The 20651-nt window shown below is 52.8% G+C and overlaps 1 protein-coding gene across 2 annotated transcripts in view; it reads left to right on the top strand.

Annotated features, from left to right (window-relative positions):
* CRTAC1 (cartilage acidic protein 1) overlaps positions 1-20651 on the top strand; it is a gene marked incomplete at its 5' end in the record, with an annotated part of 129820 nt that overhangs the window by 92920 nt on the left and 16249 nt on the right. For both annotated transcript variants that reach the window (XM_081158116.1, XM_081158115.1), the window contains 4 exons: positions 3408-3564; positions 12838-12972; positions 16234-16379; positions 18980-19116. In XM_081158116.1, coding sequence (XP_081014242.1) covers positions 3408-3564; positions 12838-12972; positions 16234-16379; positions 18980-19116 — 575 coding nt within the window. The remainder of the gene's footprint in view (positions 1-3407; positions 3565-12837; positions 12973-16233; positions 16380-18979; positions 19117-20651) is intronic.

Raw genomic sequence — 20651 nt, 5'->3', positions numbered from 1 at the left:
CCAGCAGAGGGGTTGCTCTGAGTCCGCCGCCACCTTGGCAGTCCCTGGGGCCTGAGAACTGTGGAAGGGAGGAGTAGGGAGAGGTCAAAGCCAGTCTGGAAGTTGAGAGAGAGGAATGCAGCGTGATGTAGGAAAATGCGAGAGCGATCGTGACAATAGCTATCACTTATTAAACTAACAACGTGTCCAGCCTGTGCTAAGCGGTTTGTAAGCATCATCTCATTGAATCCTTCTAAGCCTATGAGGTAGATGCTCTCCTTCTTCCCATTTTACAGATACAGAACTAACCCTTGGAGCCATTAAGTAACTTGACCTTGGTCACATAGTAAGTGGCAGGCAAAGCCAGGAATCGAGTCCTGCCTGCCTGAAAATGAATCTGACACCCTTTTACTCCTCGGCTACCCCTGCCTCTGTGTGAACCTGTATCAGACACAAATTTCTCACCACAAGTTCGGTCATGGCGTTTGCCCTGCTCCTTTCTCACCCCCACAGCCCCCACCTGGGGTCTTTTAGTCTACCTGGTCAGTGGGTTTCAAAGTGTAGCCCCCAGCCAGCTGAATCAGCATCGTTAGAAATGCACATTCTCAGGCCCCATCCATTCCACCGCCCAGGCTGCTGAATCAGAAGCCCTGGGGCGGGGCCCAGCCGTCTGGGTTTCAGCTATAGCCCTGCAGGTGATTCCCATGCCAGCTCCAGCCTGAGGACCATCGCACCAGGTAAACGTCTCACCCCTACCACCTGCCGTTCCCTCGCTCTCCCATTCCAGCCCTCGTTTGTTCTCTGCCCGGAGCCTGGAACACTGCCTGCCCTTCATCTTCAGCTGCCTCGTCACTCACCCACCTTTCTGGATCCAACTCAAAGCCAATCTCTTACAAGAAGCGTTCCCTGATCGATAATGATTATGCCTCACGTTTATATAGCATTTTTATCTTTCAAAGACCTTTCACATGCATTGTCTCATTTTATCTTCTCAACAACCCTGCCAGGAGGGTTCTCCCTGGCAGGGAGGACATGACCCCCATTTAACATGTGAGGAGGTGCAGCAGAAGCGGGCGAAGAATCTGCCCAAGGACAAGGAGCCAGTCGGGTAGGGCCTGGACCAGGACCCAGGCTAATGGCCCTAGACCAGCAGTTCTCAAAGTGTGGTTCCTGGACCAATAGCGACAGCTTCACCTGGGAACCTGTTAGAAATGCAAGTTCTCAGGGCCACCCCAGACCTCCTGAGTCAGAAACTCCAGGGATAGAACCCTGCATCTACGTTTTAACAAGCCCTCCACGTGTTAAGCTAAATGGAGGGACCCACTTTCCTAGACCCAGAGCCACAGAAACACCTTCCTTTTCCTGGAATGACCTCCATCTCTCCCTCCCAGAATGATGTGGTCAAGTTCACACGTGAATTCCTGCCACCTCCTATAACTGTCACACACCTATGTTTGTCACCTTAACCACCCCAATACATGGAAGTAAGGAACTAGGTATAAGTGAATTTTATAAATATCCTAATTTCTAACGGAGTGCATTTCGGATTTGTTGATGAAATTGCTAACAGCTGGTAGGGTCAGGAACAGTTACAGTGATGGTGCGCTTTCCCCTTTGGCCCCATTCATTCACTCTTTATCCAGTCATTCCACACACGTATGCCAAGCTCCTGTGACCCCAAGAACCTCTCACACTTTTCCCCTAATCGTGAAGCCATGTTGCAAAGCCGTGCATCGCAAACTCCCATTGTGCACAGGAATCACCTGGGCGTCTTGTGAAAATGCAGGTCTGGGTGGGGCCTGAGAGCTCTAACGTGATCTCAGATGACACCAGTGCTGCTGGTCCAGGGCCCCCTTTGAGTTAAAAGATTTGTAAAACATCAACTCCCAAGTAGCAGGATAGAGACGCAACCAAAAAAGAAAGGGTATACAAGTCCTTAGGGGGCAGTGCTGCCACCTTCTCCAGCTCTGTCCCCTGACATGCCTGCCTTGCATTTTACATTCCAGCAACACTGAGCAAACTGCCTGTGGTTTCCCTACATACATCATTCTCTGTCTCATCTCTGCCTGGAAGGTTCTTTCCCCTCCACTTCACCTGGCTGAGACTCCTCTTAGAAAACCTCTTCTGAATTTCCAATGGCTAGGTGCCCTTCCTCTGGGTTAGGAGCCCCTCTTCTGTGCACCCAGGGAACCTTGAACGCACTCTCTCAGATATATATAATTGTATGATTGTTGACGCTTCTGCATCCCCCAGGACACCCCGAGGTCCTTTGGTGGCCTCACCCACCAAGTGGCTCTTAATTAGCTTTCCCAAAGGATATGGTCCCAAAGAACAGATGAAGTCAGTGACCAGTTAGTTGGAACGGGGCTGTGCCAACGGGGCCATCGGGTAAGAAACAGAAGCAAGCGGGAGGGTTGCAAAGAGGGGCTGACGGAGCACACTCTCGCCTTGAACTCAGCCGTTTCTCTTGCACTGTTTTGTGTTTACAGCTTGCCTTTAAACTTGGCTACAAGCAGCCTAAGAATGAAGACCTTGTCTTAGGTACATTCATAGCAGAGCACCTTGCACGTAGTTAGAGCTCAAGAAATACCTACTGTCTGATTAATTGGAGGGAAATGTTGAGAAGGGTGAGAGGAAAGCTAGAAACTGATTTGGAAATTGTGTGGATCTCTTGGGGGAGAGGAGGCATCCATTGAAGGAATAACACCATTATAATGACGGGCAGGAAAGAACCTTTCATCAGCAGTGTTGTGGACTACAGAAGAGTGACTACGGCGCCAAGGAAATGCAAAGGAGAAAATATCTGAGACGGAGTTATAAACGCAGAAGCAGTATAATATTTCTTTCTATATAATGCGGGGAAACAAAGGAATGGAAGAGGGAAGGAAGACCCCTGCATATCTGAGCCTCGTGCTACCAAGATAGAGGAATGAAGAAGCAAAGGGTGGGAAGGGGGAGGGAGATGTCTCAGGAATTTGCTTGTCATCTCGGCTGGAGTGAGCCTGAATGAGAGAGAGACAGAATAATGGGAGCTGGTAGATCAATCAATCAGCAAATATTTATTGAGCAGCTACCCTGGCTGGCAGCTGGAGAGAGCTCAGCTGGAGGGAGGCACATTAGAAAATTGTCTATAAAAAGGTGGTTGTGGGGGAGAGGGAGGGATGTGCTCTTCTGGAACAGGATAGAAAAAGGAGGGTGGCTTTTTTGTGGGGCTCCAGGGGGCATCGTGCACTTTGTAGCCTCTGTGAAAAGCCCCTCTGGAGTTGTGCAGTGCACAGCCTGCCAGGCCATGCACACCAGACCCAGGGAGAAGAGCCCAACCCCGTGAAAGAGCTGTGGTCCTGCGAGAGGAGGGAGACAGCTGCTTTCTGGGGGAAAGACCTCCATGAGCCAGATGGGCCTGCTCACCTCCTTCCCTTCCTCCTCAGGGCTCCGGACGCTACTCTATCTACATCGCCAATTATGCCTACGGTAACGTGGGCCCTGATGCCCTCATTGAAATGGACCCCGAGGCCAGTGACCTCTCCCGGGGCATTCTGGCGCTCAGAGATGTGGCTGCTGAGGCAGGGGTCAGCAAGTATACAGGTATGCAGAGTGACATGGGAGGCTACGAGCTGGAGGGGTGAGGGCTGGGGCTGTGGGGCAGGCCTTACAAGGCTGAGTCTAGTTCATCAGAGACCACAGGAGAGGATGGGTTGGTGTCCCTGGGGAGGAAGAATGAAGACTTTATTCCATCCCACCACCCACAGAGGGCTCCTCCAACGTTGCCTCTCCAAGGGTTGATGAGATACCTGGCAGGTGTGGGCTTTAGGGGGCCCCTTGGGGTACATGGGACATAGGGTATGAATGCTGTAATATCCTGTCCCTGGAACCTCTTGCTCCATTCCCTGCTGTGACCCAAATGACAGGTGAACAGGTTCTGTAGGAGAAAACTGACAAGTCACAAAGGCTGAGATTTAAAGCATTCTTTATTGCCAAGAGCAGATGAAATTATTTACTTACACATAAGCAGCCAGGAATTGAGTGCAAGCTAAATCCCTAAGCTTCAGCTGGGTCCCGTCTCGGATAACTGAGCTCAAAGAATTGTGTTCTTGTTCCAAAACCTCTCCGGCACTTTTTTGGAAGGCCAGCTCCCCCACCGCCACCACCACCTCTTTCTGGATGGAGGACCTATTGTCAGAGTCTCTGACAGGAAGATCTTTCTAGGGAAGGCTGTTTTTCTAATTCCAGCACGGCTGCTGACTAAACTCTGATAATCTGCCAATAGACTGCTGATGGCAGAGCAACCCAGCTTCTGTTCTGGGTGCCAGAAATCAGGAAGCCAGAGCTGTGCACAACAGCTTCTCCCATGAACTTCAGCCTCACTCACACCACATCTGCCCTCTGGACTGAGAAGTTCTCTTATTGGTTGACCTTCCCCATATATCCATCCCAGTTTGCACCACAGACTTAAGGTGGCAGCGTGCCCGAATCCAAATCCTGGGGCGGGGGGGATACGTGAGAGGTCATTTGGGCTGTCCCTCTGCCTCTAAACACCTGGGTAGTGGCATAATCTAAAAGTCCTACCCAGAAAGGATTGTCACAGCCTTCCCTGAGTTTATGATGCCTTCCTCTAGCCAACTTTCCTCCTCGGTGAAAGGGGGAGATTGATGTTGGCCTGTCTCACAAAGTTTGTGGGAACATATGACTAGACAATAAAATAGTCTGCGCAGCTCAACCCCCATCAAAGCCCTCCAGAGCTCCACACATGGATGTGCAGCGGAAAGACTGAGTGTCAGTAATAAACTATGTTTTCCTGGGAAAGGAACTAAACATGCAGGAGCTTCAGCCTAGATTTGTACAATCTGTTTTTCTGAATAGGTCCCAGTTCTGTGCACTGGGCTGGCTTGGCAATTAAATGCCTTGATCTGCAGGAGAAGGAGGGAGGCCTGGGTGGATGTAGCACTTGAAAATGATGAGATGGAAGGGAGGCAAGGTCTGGGAAAGAGGGTTATACACAGAATAAAAGAATTCAGAAGGTTGTAGCTGGGTTTGAGCATGAAGGGGACATTGTTCACGCTGGCTGGGCTGGCAGAGGGGCTGGCAGGAACCAAGGAGGGGGAAGGAGGGGACCAAGAGGAAACAGCTGAGGAGCATGGATGGGGATGGGAGCAGCAGCCAACTGTGCCGGGCTGTGCTGGAAGGACAGGGGCAGCTCAAGGAAGGGACAGCAGCTTCTGTGGAGCTCACAGGCAGGCCAGGGCAGCTGGCATGCCCAGAGGACACGTTAGAGCAGCTTTGCAGACTTCCAAAAGCCATTTGGCTGACAAGAATGTATTTGGCCCACCAAGTTACTATTATGTCTGCCCGCCTTCCACAGCTCACCCTTTCCCTGCCTGCCAAGCCCCCCAACTCTACCCTGCAGCCCCTGTTGTCATTCCATTAACAACTCGTGGACATCTGGCTGGACAACTAGCCCAGAGCACCCCCTGAGTCCTAGGAATGGACCCCAAACGTAAGGACCACCACCGGAGCCCAGCCTGAATGCTGAGGCTCTGGCACATGGCCAGTGCCATGGGGACTGGGAATGGGTGAGGAAGCAGGCCGCGAGGGGCAGGGCCCTGAGCAGGCTGGGAGAGTAGCAAGCCATGGCCAGATGTGCAGTCAGGGAGCCGCAGGTCCCCGGAACCAAGACACACAACACCCATCTGCTGGACAGACCTCAGAGAACTTCCCATTTTACCAAAGAACAAATAGAGGTCCAGAGACAGAAGGGACTTGCCCAAGGTCACACAGGAGGGTGCAGAAACACTAGCAGTTAGAGCCCCATCCTCCGATGCCTAAACTACACCAACCAGCTGACCTTTCTGATGACCCTCAGTTTGACAAGAGCTGGTGAAGGAGAAAGGCCCCATACCCACCGGGAACACAGCCCCAGGGACTGGCACTCAGCTTCCATTATGGTCTCCAATTGGCTGATGCGGCTGCCTGGCCTGGGGTGCCCAGGGCAGCATGGGGAGCCCCAGCAGCCCTATCCTCAGCAGCCCAGGGTGATGGCACTGCTGTCGCCGGCTGTCCAGCTCCTCTGGAGGGGGAGGGGAGGCCTCCTCTCCAGACGGGATGCCTCTGGCGACAGCAGCTCTGCTGGGTCACAGTGCCATCTAGCGGCCAGTATGCCTACTCTCGGGGGACTCAGAGGACTCGAGGGCCCCTGGAGGGTGCTGTTGGGAGAGCCACTGGCGCTGAGTTGAGCTGAGGGAAAGCCACTCCCCATGGTTTCTGGTTCGATGAGAATCCCAAACCCTGACTTCCGCAGCTGCTCACAGCCTCTTGGAGCCTGGAAAGTGAGGGGAACTACCCTTCCTGGGAATCCTGAGAACCAGTTCTCCCCATGGCAGAGGGCCTGGCATGGAACCCAAGGAGGGGGAAGATGGGGACCAAGAGGTCTGCACCGCCTCTGGGGCCCAAGTGACCTTGGGCAAGTCCCTTAGCCCCTGTGAGCCCCTTGAACTAGCCATCTAACAGCTGCTTGGACAGTATCTGGAGCCAGAGGGCCAAGTACAGATTCTGCCTCCACCATGTCCTGTCCAGGCAGCAGTAGAGGTGTGATTATTACCCTCTGAGGGCCTCAGTTTTCTCACCTGCAAAATGGGGTTATTGTGAGAATGAAAGGAGGTAAACATGGACATGCCAGGCACAGGGCCTAGCACACAGGCAGTGCCCACGAAGTGTAGCAAACAGCAACACCCTCCTCCCCTGAGGACCCGACAGTGATGCCAGGGCCCTCTGCTGGGCATCTCCTGGATGTAGGGAGTGCCATGCTGGGCACAGGGGGAAGCACAAAGAAAGTAGGCCTAGCCCCTGCCCTGGAGGCATTCTCCATGTGTGCCCAGCCTGTCCTCCAGCCCTGGGCACAAACATGGGCCTCTTCATCCCTGTCTCCACTGGAATCCATCTCTTCCCTTCTCCCTGACCCTGCCTCCCCCGAACTCCACCCCTCCCCAGGAACTCTGCATTCTGGCCCCACCCTTTAAGGGAGCATCTGTCTGGGCTGCAAGGTGGTTATTAAAGAAGCCTTAAAGAAATTTGAAAAGAAAATGAAGGTGGATTTACGATGTTGGGTGGGGAGTTTCGCTGTTGGCTGGGAGCAGTGCAGAACAAAGCGAGGGCAGATCTGATTTATACGAAGTCATTATTGGAGGAGACAGAGATGCCTAAAGCCCAGCTGAGGCCTTCTGGCCGATCCCCACCAGCCAGCTCTGGAGAGGTGACCAGGAGCGGCAGAGTGTGGGCCGCGGAGCCTCCCAGCTTCCCCGCAGGCGCAGCCTTGCAGCGAGAGTGCAGCCAGATCTGACAGCCAGGGACAGGCAGGGTTGGAGTGACAAGCTCCTCAGCCAGGGCCCGGGACCCCTGCCAGGGGTGTCCAAAGCCCTGAGATACACAGGCTATCAGACACATTGATGATTGACAAGAGGGGACGTCACTTTTCTTTCAAAACAAACACAGACATGTTGTACTATACAGATGCAACCTTTGCACACATTTTCTTCAGCTAAAATAAGAAGTTTTAAAGAAATGTCAAGCCTGTGGCTGGCTCCTCTGGGCCCCTCCAGAAGTACAGATGGCTCCTCTGGCCAGAGGGAACTTTAGTAGGAATGTGTGAGAGTGCACTGTGGGGACAGCCCGGGCTCTGGGGGCACCCAGACGAGGGTTTGAACTGTGATCTATTGCCTGGTTTGAACTGTGATCTCTCTGAGCCTTGGTTTCCTCACCTAGGAAATGGTGAGGTGAGATGAAACGTGTTCAATGTCTGGTACACAGGTTGCCAAAGGAGCTATTCCTGCCACTCCTTTCCCTGCCCTCTCTCCTGAAATGGTTTCTTCCAGCCCCCTCACTGCTGGGGGGCTGGGGCGGTGAGGATAGACTTCCCTCCTGTAACCCCCTGGTGCCCCACGTGTGGGACTCCCCACCCAGCAAACAAATGCCTGTCCTCCTGCCCACCTGCCCCTCAGCATCCCGCAGGGATGGGCAGGGAGGATCGGGGAGCAGTGAATGTCCTTGTCTAATACCCTGTTCAACCGCACACTCGGCACCCTGCCCAGATCTGACAGCTCACAGAGGGCTGGGGGGCCTGGGGGCCAAGCAACACTAGCACCAACACAGTGTTATTACATGTTAGAACTTGCGGGAAATTTAGGGCGAGAGACCCTGTCACCATCCTGCCCTTACCCCCACACCCCCTTCTCCAACACACACACACGCTGCCCATTCCTCCACCCCTGCATTTCCTAGCGTCTTTGCTACTTTTACAATATTTTGGATGTGCTTGGCAGCCCACAGCCTTGGCGTGCACCAGCATCATATTTCTGTCGAGGTCTCAGCAGACTGCTGTCACAGGTCCAGGTTCCTTGGCCGACAGGCCTCGTCTCAGCCTCAGCCTCAGCCTCCATGATGCCGAGTCTGGATGGGCCCAGGACTCCACTCCCAACCATGTTTGCCCTGGGGCCCAGCCTAGAGGATGCACTGAGGAGCAGAGGTGGAAGGAGCCTTGGAGATCTTGTTCCCCCACCCATTTCACAGGGAGTGGGATCAAGGCCTGGAGAGCGCACTTCCCAAGTTCCTGTGGCCAGAGGGGGTGCAGAGGTGGGGCAAGAACCTAGAGGCTTTGGCTTAGCACAAAGAATCCCCCTGCCTCTTGGTCCCTGTATCCTCAGGCCCACTGTTTAGGGTGGTTCAGCAGCACGCACTCTCTTTCCCACAACCTCTCTTTCCCTTCCTCACCCCCACACCCCGCACCCCCACCCTGTGTGCTGACCCAGATATGGTCTGATAGATGGATGAGCTGCACACCAATTGGACTTGAGTCTGCTTCACCCAAGTGCAGGGTTCAGAGGTTGAGGGGTGCAATTCTTGAGGGTAAATGAAGCTGCCCCGTGGGGCTCGGGCCCAATGAGCCGACCATCGAAGGGGATGCCGGAATGTGGCAAAAGGGAGAGGGAGCCATGGGGACACATTTTCCCCTGTAACTCCACCGGGCCCACCCAGCCTGGTGGGCCGAGAAGCCTTCAGGAAGAGATGGGCAGGGAGCAGCATTCACACCCAACACAGAACCAGGAGGCCTTGGAAGGCATATTATTCACCCAGCAGGTGGGAAATAGTCCCAGCTAATGACTGTGTGGCACCTGACATTTTCCAAGATACCTTCCAAAAACCAGCTGACAATATTTATGACAGCCCTGAGAAAGAGCTATTATTATTGTCAGTCTTTCTCTTGTGAGAAAACAAGAAGTCTAGAAAGGTCTGGTGCTGTGCCCAAGGTCACAGAGCTTGAACTTCCTGACCTTCAGCCTTTCCCACCACCAGTGCTGCCTCTCCAGCCCCAACCAGGGAACTGCTTGTCCCTAAGAGGATGTGCCTGCCTCAAGTATATAAGAATTCATTGATGTGAAGTGGAGTTTAACTCCTTATTGGGGCATCATTCTCCAAGGCCAAATAGAGATGTTCCTAACTGCCCCTCGGTAGCCCCAGAAGATGTGTGCTAAACCTTAAGAAGGGGAGGACAGGAGGGTGTGACAGAGGAGGGGGAAAGGCAGGGGGAGGAAGGGAAAGGTCCAGGCAAAAGATACTTGCTGAGTAAGGGGCCTCTGTCATTGACCAGGCAGGGGGTGGGAGTGTCAGGCTACACTTAGGATGGATGGATTTTATTGGTTTAAGGAAGACTTACACGATCGACCTGAGAGGAGAGTTACTTTCCCCTGTGGCACCATTGAGGGGTGCAGACTCCTGGCTGCCCCTGCCTCAGACCGCAGGTTGCCCCTCCCCCCCAAGGCTGCTGGGACCAGTGCCCAAGAGGCCGGCTCCCCAACTGTCAACTCACCTGCTCCTAACTGTGCAGCGAACTTGCCAAGAAGGAGTTGTGGGTAACATCTCTGTTATGGTCTGATTGCCATGGCAATAAATTGTCACTAATTAGTAGTGTGGTTACCATGGCAATTTTCTAGTAATTACAGGTTACAAATGGTGGAAGGCTTCAACCCAACCCAATTAGTTAATTAGAAAGATTTAGAATTTTGTCCAAGAGGGAAATAACCTGCTTTGTAGAAAATGAAGGGAATGTGTCACAGCTTGGGAGCCAGAGGCAGAGAGGAAATTGGAGGATGCTGGAGTGGGGCAGCAAGTCCCAGAGTCCCACCTGGAATTTCCAGGGGCCCAGGCAAGGCCAGGAGCTTCTCACTGAAGCCTGCTACTGGGCTGGAGTCTGGCACGACCAGGGCAGGGACAGCTGCCAACAGCCACTCAGCAGCTCCTGTTTGGGCAACAGCGGTGCCCAGGTTGTGGCCCAGCACCCTCCCTGCTGGCTTTAGGACAGGCATCTGAAGGCTTTCCACCCTTCACTGTGGCTCTCCTAATGAAAAGCGCTGGTCGCATCTTGGATGATGCTCCCCAGCGTGTTGTGGACTTAGTGGCTTCATTTTTATGAGACTTGGGCTCGCTTTGAGAGCTAATGAGATTACCTGGGAGGAATCGGGAGGCACAAGGCCCAGAATGTGTTAATGAGAAGGCTCACCATGAGAGTGACAGTGCCATTTGCCCCATCCCTTCCCCTGTCCCCAAACACTGGCCCTTGTGGTCAGGCTCCATGCATTTGCACAGGTGAGAAAGGCCCAATGATTTCCTTCAGATTTCCTTCAGGGACATCTCTCAGAGGACAGGAGGAGCCTGGGGACCAAGAGAACCACCTTCCCAAATTGGCACAGTCACTTTGTGGAAATCTCTGCTGCACCCAGAGGCAGCAGGCAGGGAGCTCCTGGCCCAGCATCACTTGAGTCTGCCTAAGCTTTCATTTACTTAAAAAAAAAAAAAAATCAAGTTCTTCTGTGTGCTCTGATAACTATTCTTACAGCACTGAATAGCCCTTTATTGCAGCACTTCTCAGACTTCACTGTGCACAGAAACCACCAGGGGTCCTGTTCGAATGCAAGGCCTGGTTGGGGAGGGGCCTGAGACTCTGCATTCTAACAAGCACCCATGTGATGCCCCTGCAGCGGGTTCATGGCCCTGACTCTGAGCAGCAAGGTCATAGGATTCACAAAGACCTTTCACGTAGCTCACCTCACTTGATCTCCTCAAAAACCCAGAAATAACAAAAGCAGGTCACATTATCCCCATTTTGCAGATGAGGGAATTGAGGCTAAAAGGGTAACTCAGATTACCCAAGGTCACATCGTCTTGTATAAAGCCACGCTGGGGCCTGGCTGGTGTGGCTCAGAGATTGAGCATCAACCTATGATCCAGGAGATTTCTGTTCGATTCCCGGTCAGGGCAGATGTGGGCTCAATCCCCAATAGAGGGCATGCAGGAGGCAGCCAATCAATGACTCATCATTAATGTTTCTGTCTCTCTCTCCCTCTCCCTTCCTCTCTCTGAAATCAATAAAAACGTTAAAAAAAAAGGCCACACTGGGACTAGAATCCATGTCCTGGTCCTGGTCAGGCTATTTTCTGCATTGTATTGCCAATGTTTGGGGGTGTGGTTTTCAGGGCTTTATTTGAACTCCAGTTGTTAGGGTGGTTTGTCCACAATGTTGTAAGATTGGACTTGTTGACTTGGGTAGCCCAAAGCTGATCTTGAAGACTTCAGACCCTAATGTAGGTTGGCTTGATTTCTTTCTTTAAATAATTAAGTAAATACACTTCATTGGATTTTTTTTCCTTTTAAACTAAAGAAACAATTCTTGTTGGAACAAGCTAAACAATATGAAGACATTCACAAAAAAGGCCAACTACCATCTCTTCTTCCCTCCCCAAATCCTACCCCACCCAGTAGCCAGGGTGGCTGAGGATGTAGCCTTTCCCACTTTCCCCCAAACTCAAAAACAAGTTTGCACAAACATGTTCAGAAAAGTCATGTATTTTCCTTTCTTTTTTTTTCTTTTTTTAAAGAAGAGTAAGATTACACAATATGATTACTTGGCAAATGCGGTTTTTTTTAAATCCTCACCTGAGGACATTTCCACTGATTTTTAGAAAAAGAGGAAGGGAGAGAGAGGGGTGGGGGAGAGAGACAGTAACACATCAATGTGAGAAACAGATTGGTTGCCTCCTGTGTTCGCCCCAATCAGGAATCGAACCCGCAACCTAGGTATGTGCCCTGACCAGAAATCAAACCTGAAACCTTTTGGTGTATGGAACGACGCTCCAACCAGCTGAGCCACCCTGCCAGGGCCAAATTGCTTTTTACATAAAAAATATGTCATGGGCACTCCTCCAAATCAGTACATATGGATCCATGCTGTCTTTTTAGTAGCTACAGAATGCTTTGTCATATGTGTGCACCATAATCCAACAACCAGCTGCTGGTGATGGACATGCAGGCTGTTCCCAATTGCTCACTATGTCAAACAAAGCAAGGTACGCATCTTGTGCCTATAGCTGGAGCCTATTCCTGTAAGTTCTTAGAACGGGAACTCACCCCGCGTCTTGACCAGCATATATATAATGAGGTGTGGGTGGGGTTGTCAGGGAAATCTATGACTTAACCAAAATACTGTGGTTAGAGCTGGCTTTAGGGATTATTGTAACTCAGCCATCTCTCTGTTCCCTAGTTCATGGAATCATTCCTTTGGCACAAAGTGACTTAGTCTCACTCCTCATTTGCATCAACATCAGTGTGGTCACCCTCCACATCGGTCTGTGGGACTCTAAGCCCAGATCTGGGCTCAGGGAAGCCTCTGGAAGGTCAGGATCCCCCACCCCACCCCCAGTCTCTTCTGAGGCATCACTGGCACAGCTGCTCACAGGCCTCACAGGCAGCCACGTCCTCTACACAGAACCAGGGCTTTGCTTCTGCCACTTACTGTGGGCCAATGTCCTCTCCTAGGAGGCCGGGGTGTCAGCGTGGGTCCCATCCTCAGCAGCAGTGCCTCGGATATCTTCTGTGACAACGAGAATGGACCCAACTTCCTCTTCCATAACCGAGGCGATGGCACCTTTGTGGACGCAGCTGCCAGCGCTGGTGAGTGTAGCCGCTGCCCTGTGTCCCTCCGCCCCGGAGACCCACAGGGACTCTGGGCTGCCCTGCCCCCTCTAGAGCATGACCCCAAAGGCCTCAGGGAGAGCGGGACAAATCATCCTCTGCCCCGCACAGGGAAACATTGCTTGTCATCTCCAATTGCACATCCCCTGCCATGGCTCAGGCCACAGGGGTGGTTTGCTAGCAACTGGAATCGGCCCTGTCCCTCTAAGCCCTGCTTGAGTCTCAGCATTAATTTCCCCTCTCTCCATTTCCCCTCCCCACATTTATCTTAAGCATTCAGTTCAATCCAATAACCATTTATTGAGCTCCTGCTGACTGCCAGGCTGGTGCTAAGAGCTGGGGATGCTGACCTGAATGAGGCTAAGACCACCCTACCCCCCTCCTTTCACACATACAACGCACTGACATCCTAGACGGGGAAACAGAGAAGAAACAGATGAAGAAATGAACAGCTATAATAAGAAGAAACAAGATGAAATCCACTCAGAATAGGGCTCCAGACTCCCAGCTCTGTTCCCCTTTCTCGCTTTGTGCTCATCCCTCATCTGCCTCAGGGCCTTTGCATCTGCTGTCCTCTCTTTCTACCTTTCCCCCTTCTCTATCTGCAGAACTTCTTGTTATCCTTCAACACTCAGCTCCCGTGTTATCTGCGCAGCCTCTCCTGCCTCCCTCCGTGCCCCCAGCAGAGATTGGCACGCCCTCCTCTGTGTTCCCGCTGCCCTTGAATGTGCCCCTCGCTCAGGCTTTCACATTGCCGTAATAATCCCTCTGTGTCTACAAGGCCTGGCCTCTGTGCTGTTCATTCCTGACACATGCTCGGCGTGCATTGGTCACCCAGTAAATTTTGCTGAATGACAAAATGGACACAGTAACAGTTGATGTAATCAGTCCGCCCTCCGATCACTCCTCCCTGCCCAGGCCCTCCCGCTTTGCCCGTGAATGGAAGGTTTCACTTCACCTCCTTCTTGGTGGCCTAGGGACAAGCTCTGGCCTCCGGAAGAAGAGGTGAGCAGGGACCCAGAGACATAGATCAAAGGTCCCACAAGCTCCAGCTCATGCTGGCAGGAGTATCATATCCCTGAGCTGGTGTCGGTCCATACTCTGTGACAATTGAGGACCTCCTCCCCTAGCTCTGCTCAGAGTCCCCATTTTGAGCACCACGCCCCCCCCCACACACACACACGTGTAGCCAGTTGGCTCCCCATCCTGCCTCTCCCTCGCCTCCTTTCCAGGCAAAGCTGAAGTTGGAGGCAGCTCCCCTGGCCTGTCCTCCCCATCAGCTCTGCTCTCCTAGAGCTATACACTCTGGCAGCAAATTTTCTCATTGCTGAAAAATCATACGATGAAGGCGAGGTGGTGATGGAGAAAACCTAGAGGATTTGATAAGGTGTTAAAGAGATGGAAGCAGAGGTGAGCCAAGGAGTTGGAGTGGGAGAAGGTATCAGGCGGGAGGAGAGAGGAAAGGTGCGAGGCCCGTAATTGAAAGTCAGAATGATTGCAGGGGTTTAACAAGACATGTCAAGAGGGCATTCATCACCCAAACAGATGCTGCTGTGAAATGCAGCCGGTACCGATTATTCCCGTGAAAGGGAACCAGCTCCTTGTCAAGGTGCCTCGTAGGTAGGAGAGAAATGGGCCAACACAAAAGGCCACCGACATTAGGGCTGGGGAGTTCTGCAGAGAATTAATGGGTTATTAATCCTAGAGGCTGGAGGCCACCCCGATTTCTTTGCAAGCCCTCTTTCTCAAGCCTGGCTCTCACTGCCTCTTCTCCCCCATCTCCCACCCCCATCCTTCAGATCTTCTCCTCCCCCAGAGGATGCTCAACCTCCAAGGTTGGGGGGGGCACCCCCGCCTTCTGGCTCCTGTCCTCAGGGTCTCCGTGTTTGCAGCTGGCAAGAGCTCCCTGTGCCCTAGAGTCTGTGATCCCCGCTCCCCATTTTACTGTCCCACTGCCTGCTATCTCTGAGGGCCTGATGGCCAATAGCAGTTTGTCCTCTGTAAGAGTCAGCGTGGGTATTTAGAGCCGCTCCTACCACCTCTCAGCTCCACGTTTGGCCCAAGGGAAACTGTCTGCCTTGGGCAGCCAGGTCAGGCCATCCCTTTGGGCAAAGCCCCCTCCATCCTGCCCCAGGATTAGCTCAGTCCTGCTATCCACTAGCAGATTCAGGGACAGCATGAGCAGGTGACATTGGACACACCAGCATTCCTTTCCAGATTTCACGAGGCACGCTGTGGGTTTCTCTGTCATGATGCGATATTTCCTCTGCTGTCACCAACGTCCCCAGTTGCCTTCTGGTAAATTATTTATGTCTCTTTATTTATTCAGTAAGTATTTACTGAAAACTACTCAGTCACCACAGTCGCTGAGATAGGTGCTGTGTGCACACAGGCAAATAAGAAGACAATCTCTGACCTCGTGGAGCCCAAGTTCTAGTAGGAAAGCCGACCTAAGCCAGTAAACCCCAAAGGAACATAATTATGTGTGGGATCTGCCCAGTGAAGAAAAAGCATGGGGGCTGTCAGGGTGAATAACAGGCTGGGTGGGAGGGGCTGTTTTCATGGGAATGGTCAGAGAAGGCTTCCCCGAGGAGGTGACATTGTGGCTAATAACAGAAGAAAGACAAGGAGCCAGGGAACCAAGAGCCAGGAAAAAAGCAAGGAGGAGAGACCAGCTTGAGCAGAGGCCCAGAAGCGAGGAAGAGCTTGGTTCATTTGAGGATTGACAGGAACATGGGGTGGCCAGTGCTTATGAATGGGAGGGAGAATAGTACCAGATCAAGACCAGATGGGGTGGGCAGGGCCTTGTCCTCCCCAGGCAGCACTTTGAACTTGACCCAAGAGTACTGGGGAGCCACTGAGAGACTTAAGCAAAAGAGTTCTGGTCAACTTAATGTGTCCCAGAGACAGTGTTGGGGTCGCTGGGGAGAGCTTCAGTCCTCCAGTATTTTCACTAGCCTTGCCCCATGCCACCCCAAAACTGAGCAAAAATAATGTGCTTGCTGGGCAAATGATGCTTAAAGGCAAGTTTCTGGTTCTGTTTGCAGCTAGATGGCTTTCCCACCTCCCACCCCTGTGGAAAAATTCTGAGACTACAGCTGTGTCTCCCCATCTGCTCCCAGGAGGGCAGGGACAGCAGAGGGTCGCCCTCCCTTTTTACTCTTCATGGAGGCCCTGCGAGGTGGGTGTCTCTGGAGCCTGCAGGGGTGCAGCCCTGAGGGCTCCCGCCTTTCCTCCCAGGTGTGGACGACCCCCACCAGCATGGACGAGGTGTTGCCCTGGCGGACTTCAACCGTGATGGCAAAGTGGACATCGTCTACGGCAACTGGAATGGCCCCCACCGCCTCTATCTGCAGATGAGCGCCCACGGGAAGGTCCGCTTTCGGGTAAGAAGGGGCCTCTCCCTCCCACCGTCCCTCCCTTCTGCCACCTAACACTGTGAGTGGCCCTGACAGATCCTGGGATTACAGCCCCGCCGGTGCCTCCCACCAGGCTGAGAAGGAGCTGGTGGCTATGCAGAGCCTGGGGGCAGGGGTGGGGAGCCACAAGGAAGATAACATCTGGGGGACAACAATGGACTCCATCCTGGGCTGCTGTGACATCTCTAGTGGCCAGAGCAGAGAGAGCCAGCGGCAGGGGAGGGACAGCAGCCCCCCCAAGATGGGCAGAGCAAAGGAGGTTCTGTGAGGGACACTTCATTCTCTAGATGCGGAAAACCTGATCAGTAGCCCAGCCTGAGCTTTGCAAACTGAGGTTCCAGCCAAGTGGGGATATGGGGAGTAGGGATGTGGAGGAGGTTGAGGCCACAGATCCAATAGCTGCCCCTTAAGGACAAATAGCAGAGGGCGGGCAAACCCCTCTCTATACCCTCTTTGAGCTGTCAATAGACTGATGCCAAGAATTCTTCAAAGGGACTGTTTGGTGACAGTAATGGACGTGCCACCAGCCTGATGAGCTTGAGTTTGGGGCTTTCTCAAGAAGGGCAGTGGAGGGCAATGCAGGGCTGAAGCTGATCTCGGGGAGTCAGGATTGCTCTGGAGGTGCCTGGGTCTTGCCAGAAATCCCTAAGGGAGTGAGAAAGTTCCAGCCTTTGCCTGAGGTTCGATGGTCCCAGGGAAGCCTCCAGGAACCTGTGTTTGGGTGACTGCCACCAGCTCCCTGCCCCGTAGGCAGCCACCTTGGGTGCCCAGGCACAGCTGCTTGCTCCCTGCAGAGGTTTGAGAGCCTGGCTCTCTGGGTGGGGAAGAGCCCTGACCTCGGGACCACTGATCCTGGGATCATGGATGATTTTCATCTTTATTCTGCTTTCTGTTCTAACCCAGGTTCTCAACCAGCGGCAATTTTGCCCCCACCTGGAGACATTGAACAGTGTCTTCTTGGTTGTCACAAATGGGACAGGGGGTGCTATGGCATATAGTATGTGAGGCCAGGGGTGCTGCTAAACATGCTACAATGCACAGGACAGCCCCCCAGCGAAGAATGATCCAGCCCCGATGTCAGTGTGCTGGGTGTATGAGCCCTACTACCCCCCGATAGCTACTCCCCAGAGCTCACAGGAGCAATAATAATAATAACAGATGCCTCATTTATCAAGCGCTTTCCATGTGCCAGGAACTGCGCTAAGCGCTTTACATGCATTATCTTGGAAGCCCAGGCGTCCAGGGGGCAGCCCCACGGGGGCTATGCAGGTTTCCATTTCTACAGGATCAATAGCATAATAACCAGTTAGAGATACTGAGGCTCTTTGTTCCCCAGCCTCAGGCCCTGCTCAGCCCTCCCTGGCCAGCTGGCGGGGCTCTTAATCAGCTTCATTATTGCGCTGATGGGGACAACCTCCCTCTTTGGCCTCCCCAGGACAGGCAGCTTTCCAGCTGTCCCAGGCCAGCTCACTCCTGCAGCCAAGGGATGGGACCCACAGTATGAGGCCCAGGGGCAGGGCCAGGCCTAAGGGCAGAGGGGCACTCCCAGAAACACCACCGTACCCTTCCCAACCCTCCCCATGTGGGCCCTGGGACTTAGGCTCCCAGGGTCTAAAGATCACCCTACACCGCTCTCCTATTTCAAAGGCAAGTCCCACACCTGGGACCCTTTTCCAGGCCCTGCCCACATTTTGGGGTCCCAGCAGGGCTATCTGGAGTCTGGGGACCCCTGAGCCCTGGACAAGCATTTCTGCAACCTCTCAAAGCAAATGTCTTTAAAAAAATTAAAAGACCCTCAAGAAACAACATAAGGTAACAGAGACAGCAAAAATACAGCCAAAGGCAGCCTCTGCCACCTTCCATGAGGCTGAGAGCAGGGGCAAGGCCAGGACAGACTGCCTGTAATCTTTCTCATGCCCACCCTGTGCCAAGCCTTTTACATGGGCCGCTATTACTATTCCCATGTTACTGGTGAGGACAGTTAGATCAGAGAGGTTCAGTAACTTGCCTAAGATCACACAGCTCGTTAGCAGAAAAGTCTATGTTCAAATGCACAGCCCTTTCCTGTATCCACCCAGCTTCTGACTCTCACTAAGGAGGAGTAAGGATGTGTACTAGAAAGGGCACAACACCTGAAATCAGAAGCTCTGGCTATGGCCCTACTCATTCCCTACGACTATGGGCAATTCCCCTCCCTCTCCAGGACTCAGTTACCTCACCTGTAAAATGGGAATGCTAATATCTGCACTTCCTCAAGTAACAGATGGGAGGGCTACATGTGATCACAATTAGGAACAGCCAAGTGCTTCACTGGTGTGAACTGGGACTGTTCCTTTTCCCTCTTTGTCCTATAAGCAGCCTGAGGTTTCTGTGGTCCTAAACACAGCCCCCCAGTCCCTTACCTGGGAGGTGAGGGATGTGGTGTTAGGTCGAGCTGTCTTATCTTTGACTGTACACACACACACACACACACACACACACACACAGAGAGTGGGGGAATCAGCCTCTCACCAAATCCTACTCTCCCACATATCTGTCTGCTGACCTGCAGCCCTCTCTCCTCCCAGGACATCGCCTCACCCAAGTTCTCCATGCCCTCCCCTGTCCGCACAGTCATCGCCGCCGACTTTGACAATGACCAGGAGCTAGAGATCTTCTTCAACAACTTTGCCCACCGAAGCTCCTCAGCCAACCGCCTCTTCCGGTAGATGCTTCAGCTTGGCTCATGCCCACCCACCCTTGAGAGCTGGGGGTCAAGGGAGAAAGGTGTAGGGCTCAGAAGGGGAGCCCCAGGGGCTGAGGTGGAAGAAGGCGCCCTGATGAAGGGCAGAACAGAGATTGAGCAAGGGGCTGCAGGCATGGAGGGTGAATTCTGGGTAGGGAACCCAGAATTCCTGGTGCAGGGGGAATAATGGGCAGAGGGATTTGGCCCAAAGTGGGCCCAGAAGCTCCACAGGTTAGAAATTCCCACTACCACAAAAAGTGGTTACAGTCAAATCTGTTTAGGTACACCTGGGTCAAGCAAATACAGGCAGGTCTATTGACTGCAGGACTTCTCAGAGCCTTTAGCATGACCATAAGTATTTTCACTTCTGGGCATTGTGTCTAGGGAGGAAGGACTGGGTTTTCAAGGCAACACTTGTCTAAGAGGGGCCTGGAGACCGTTTCATCAGAATCACCCAGAGCGCTTACTTAAAATAGAATCCCAGGGCCCACCTCGATCTCCTGAATTAGAATCTCAGGAGGTGAGGCCCAGGAATCTGTATTTTTAACAAGTGCATTAGGCCTCAGGCATAAAGCTTGAGAACCACTGTTAGGGAACAAACCTCAGAACTCATGTGGCCTGAGATGGCCCTCTTGCTGGTATAAAACATGCTAATGGGGCTCAGGACCAAGTGGGGAAAAGAGGGTGGGCCAGGGGCCTTGGATTCAGGAAATGGGCCAGACCACCTGCTGGGCTCACCAGGTCCCCATTCCCTACTCCAGGGCCGTCCCAACTATTAATAAAAGGTGAGAGCTGTGACTAAGCGCATTTAAAATATAAGTATTAACAAAGCATCAATCTTGACTGGATGTAATCACCCCCTGAAGGCACCAGATTTACTAATTAGGTGCCTTGCAAAGAGCTTATTCACAACTTCCAGATTAATTGCGGAAGATCAATTACTCGTTAACAGAGACACTGCTTTCCTTCTCTGGCTAATAAAGTGTCACTTGCCAGGGCCTCTGATCACCAAGGAGTCTAGTGCTCTCATCTCTGTGGCCCAAGAACCCAGGCACCTGCCCTCCTGCCCAGCCCCTGTCAAACCTCCCTCTGGGCCACTCCAAGGGCCGGCTGGCACAGGGCTGTCCTTAGACAGTGTCACCATGCAGTTGCCCCATGAGTTAGTGTGTTTACTTCTATGTAGCAGCAGTGGAAGCCACTTCCCAGGTACATGGCTGTGCCCCAAGTCCTCGTGGTAGATGACTAGGTCTTGAGCATGCAACTGAGGCGCCCATGCAGCTGGCAACTCTGGAAGTTTGGCCTCCACCTGTCCCTGTCCTGAATGGAACACAGTGGGCTCGTTCCATTGTAGGAGGCACTGGAGACTCAAAGCTTCACTGGGCTTGGGTCTGCGAGTCCTCCAGCAACGCCTAGAGTGACCAGGGAAAGCATTGCCCAAACTGGATGCTTAATGAGAGCGCAAGGGGTCCTATTAATAATGGCAGGACAAGAGCCACCAACTGGGACGTGCATGG

Source organism: Miniopterus schreibersii, assembly GCF_964146895.1.
Source record: "Miniopterus schreibersii genome assembly, chromosome: 14".
Taxonomy (NCBI): Eukaryota; Metazoa; Chordata; class Mammalia; order Chiroptera; family Miniopteridae; genus Miniopterus; species Miniopterus schreibersii.
Note: the sequence above shows the minus strand (reverse complement) of the source record. Positions and strands in the feature narration are given on the sequence as shown.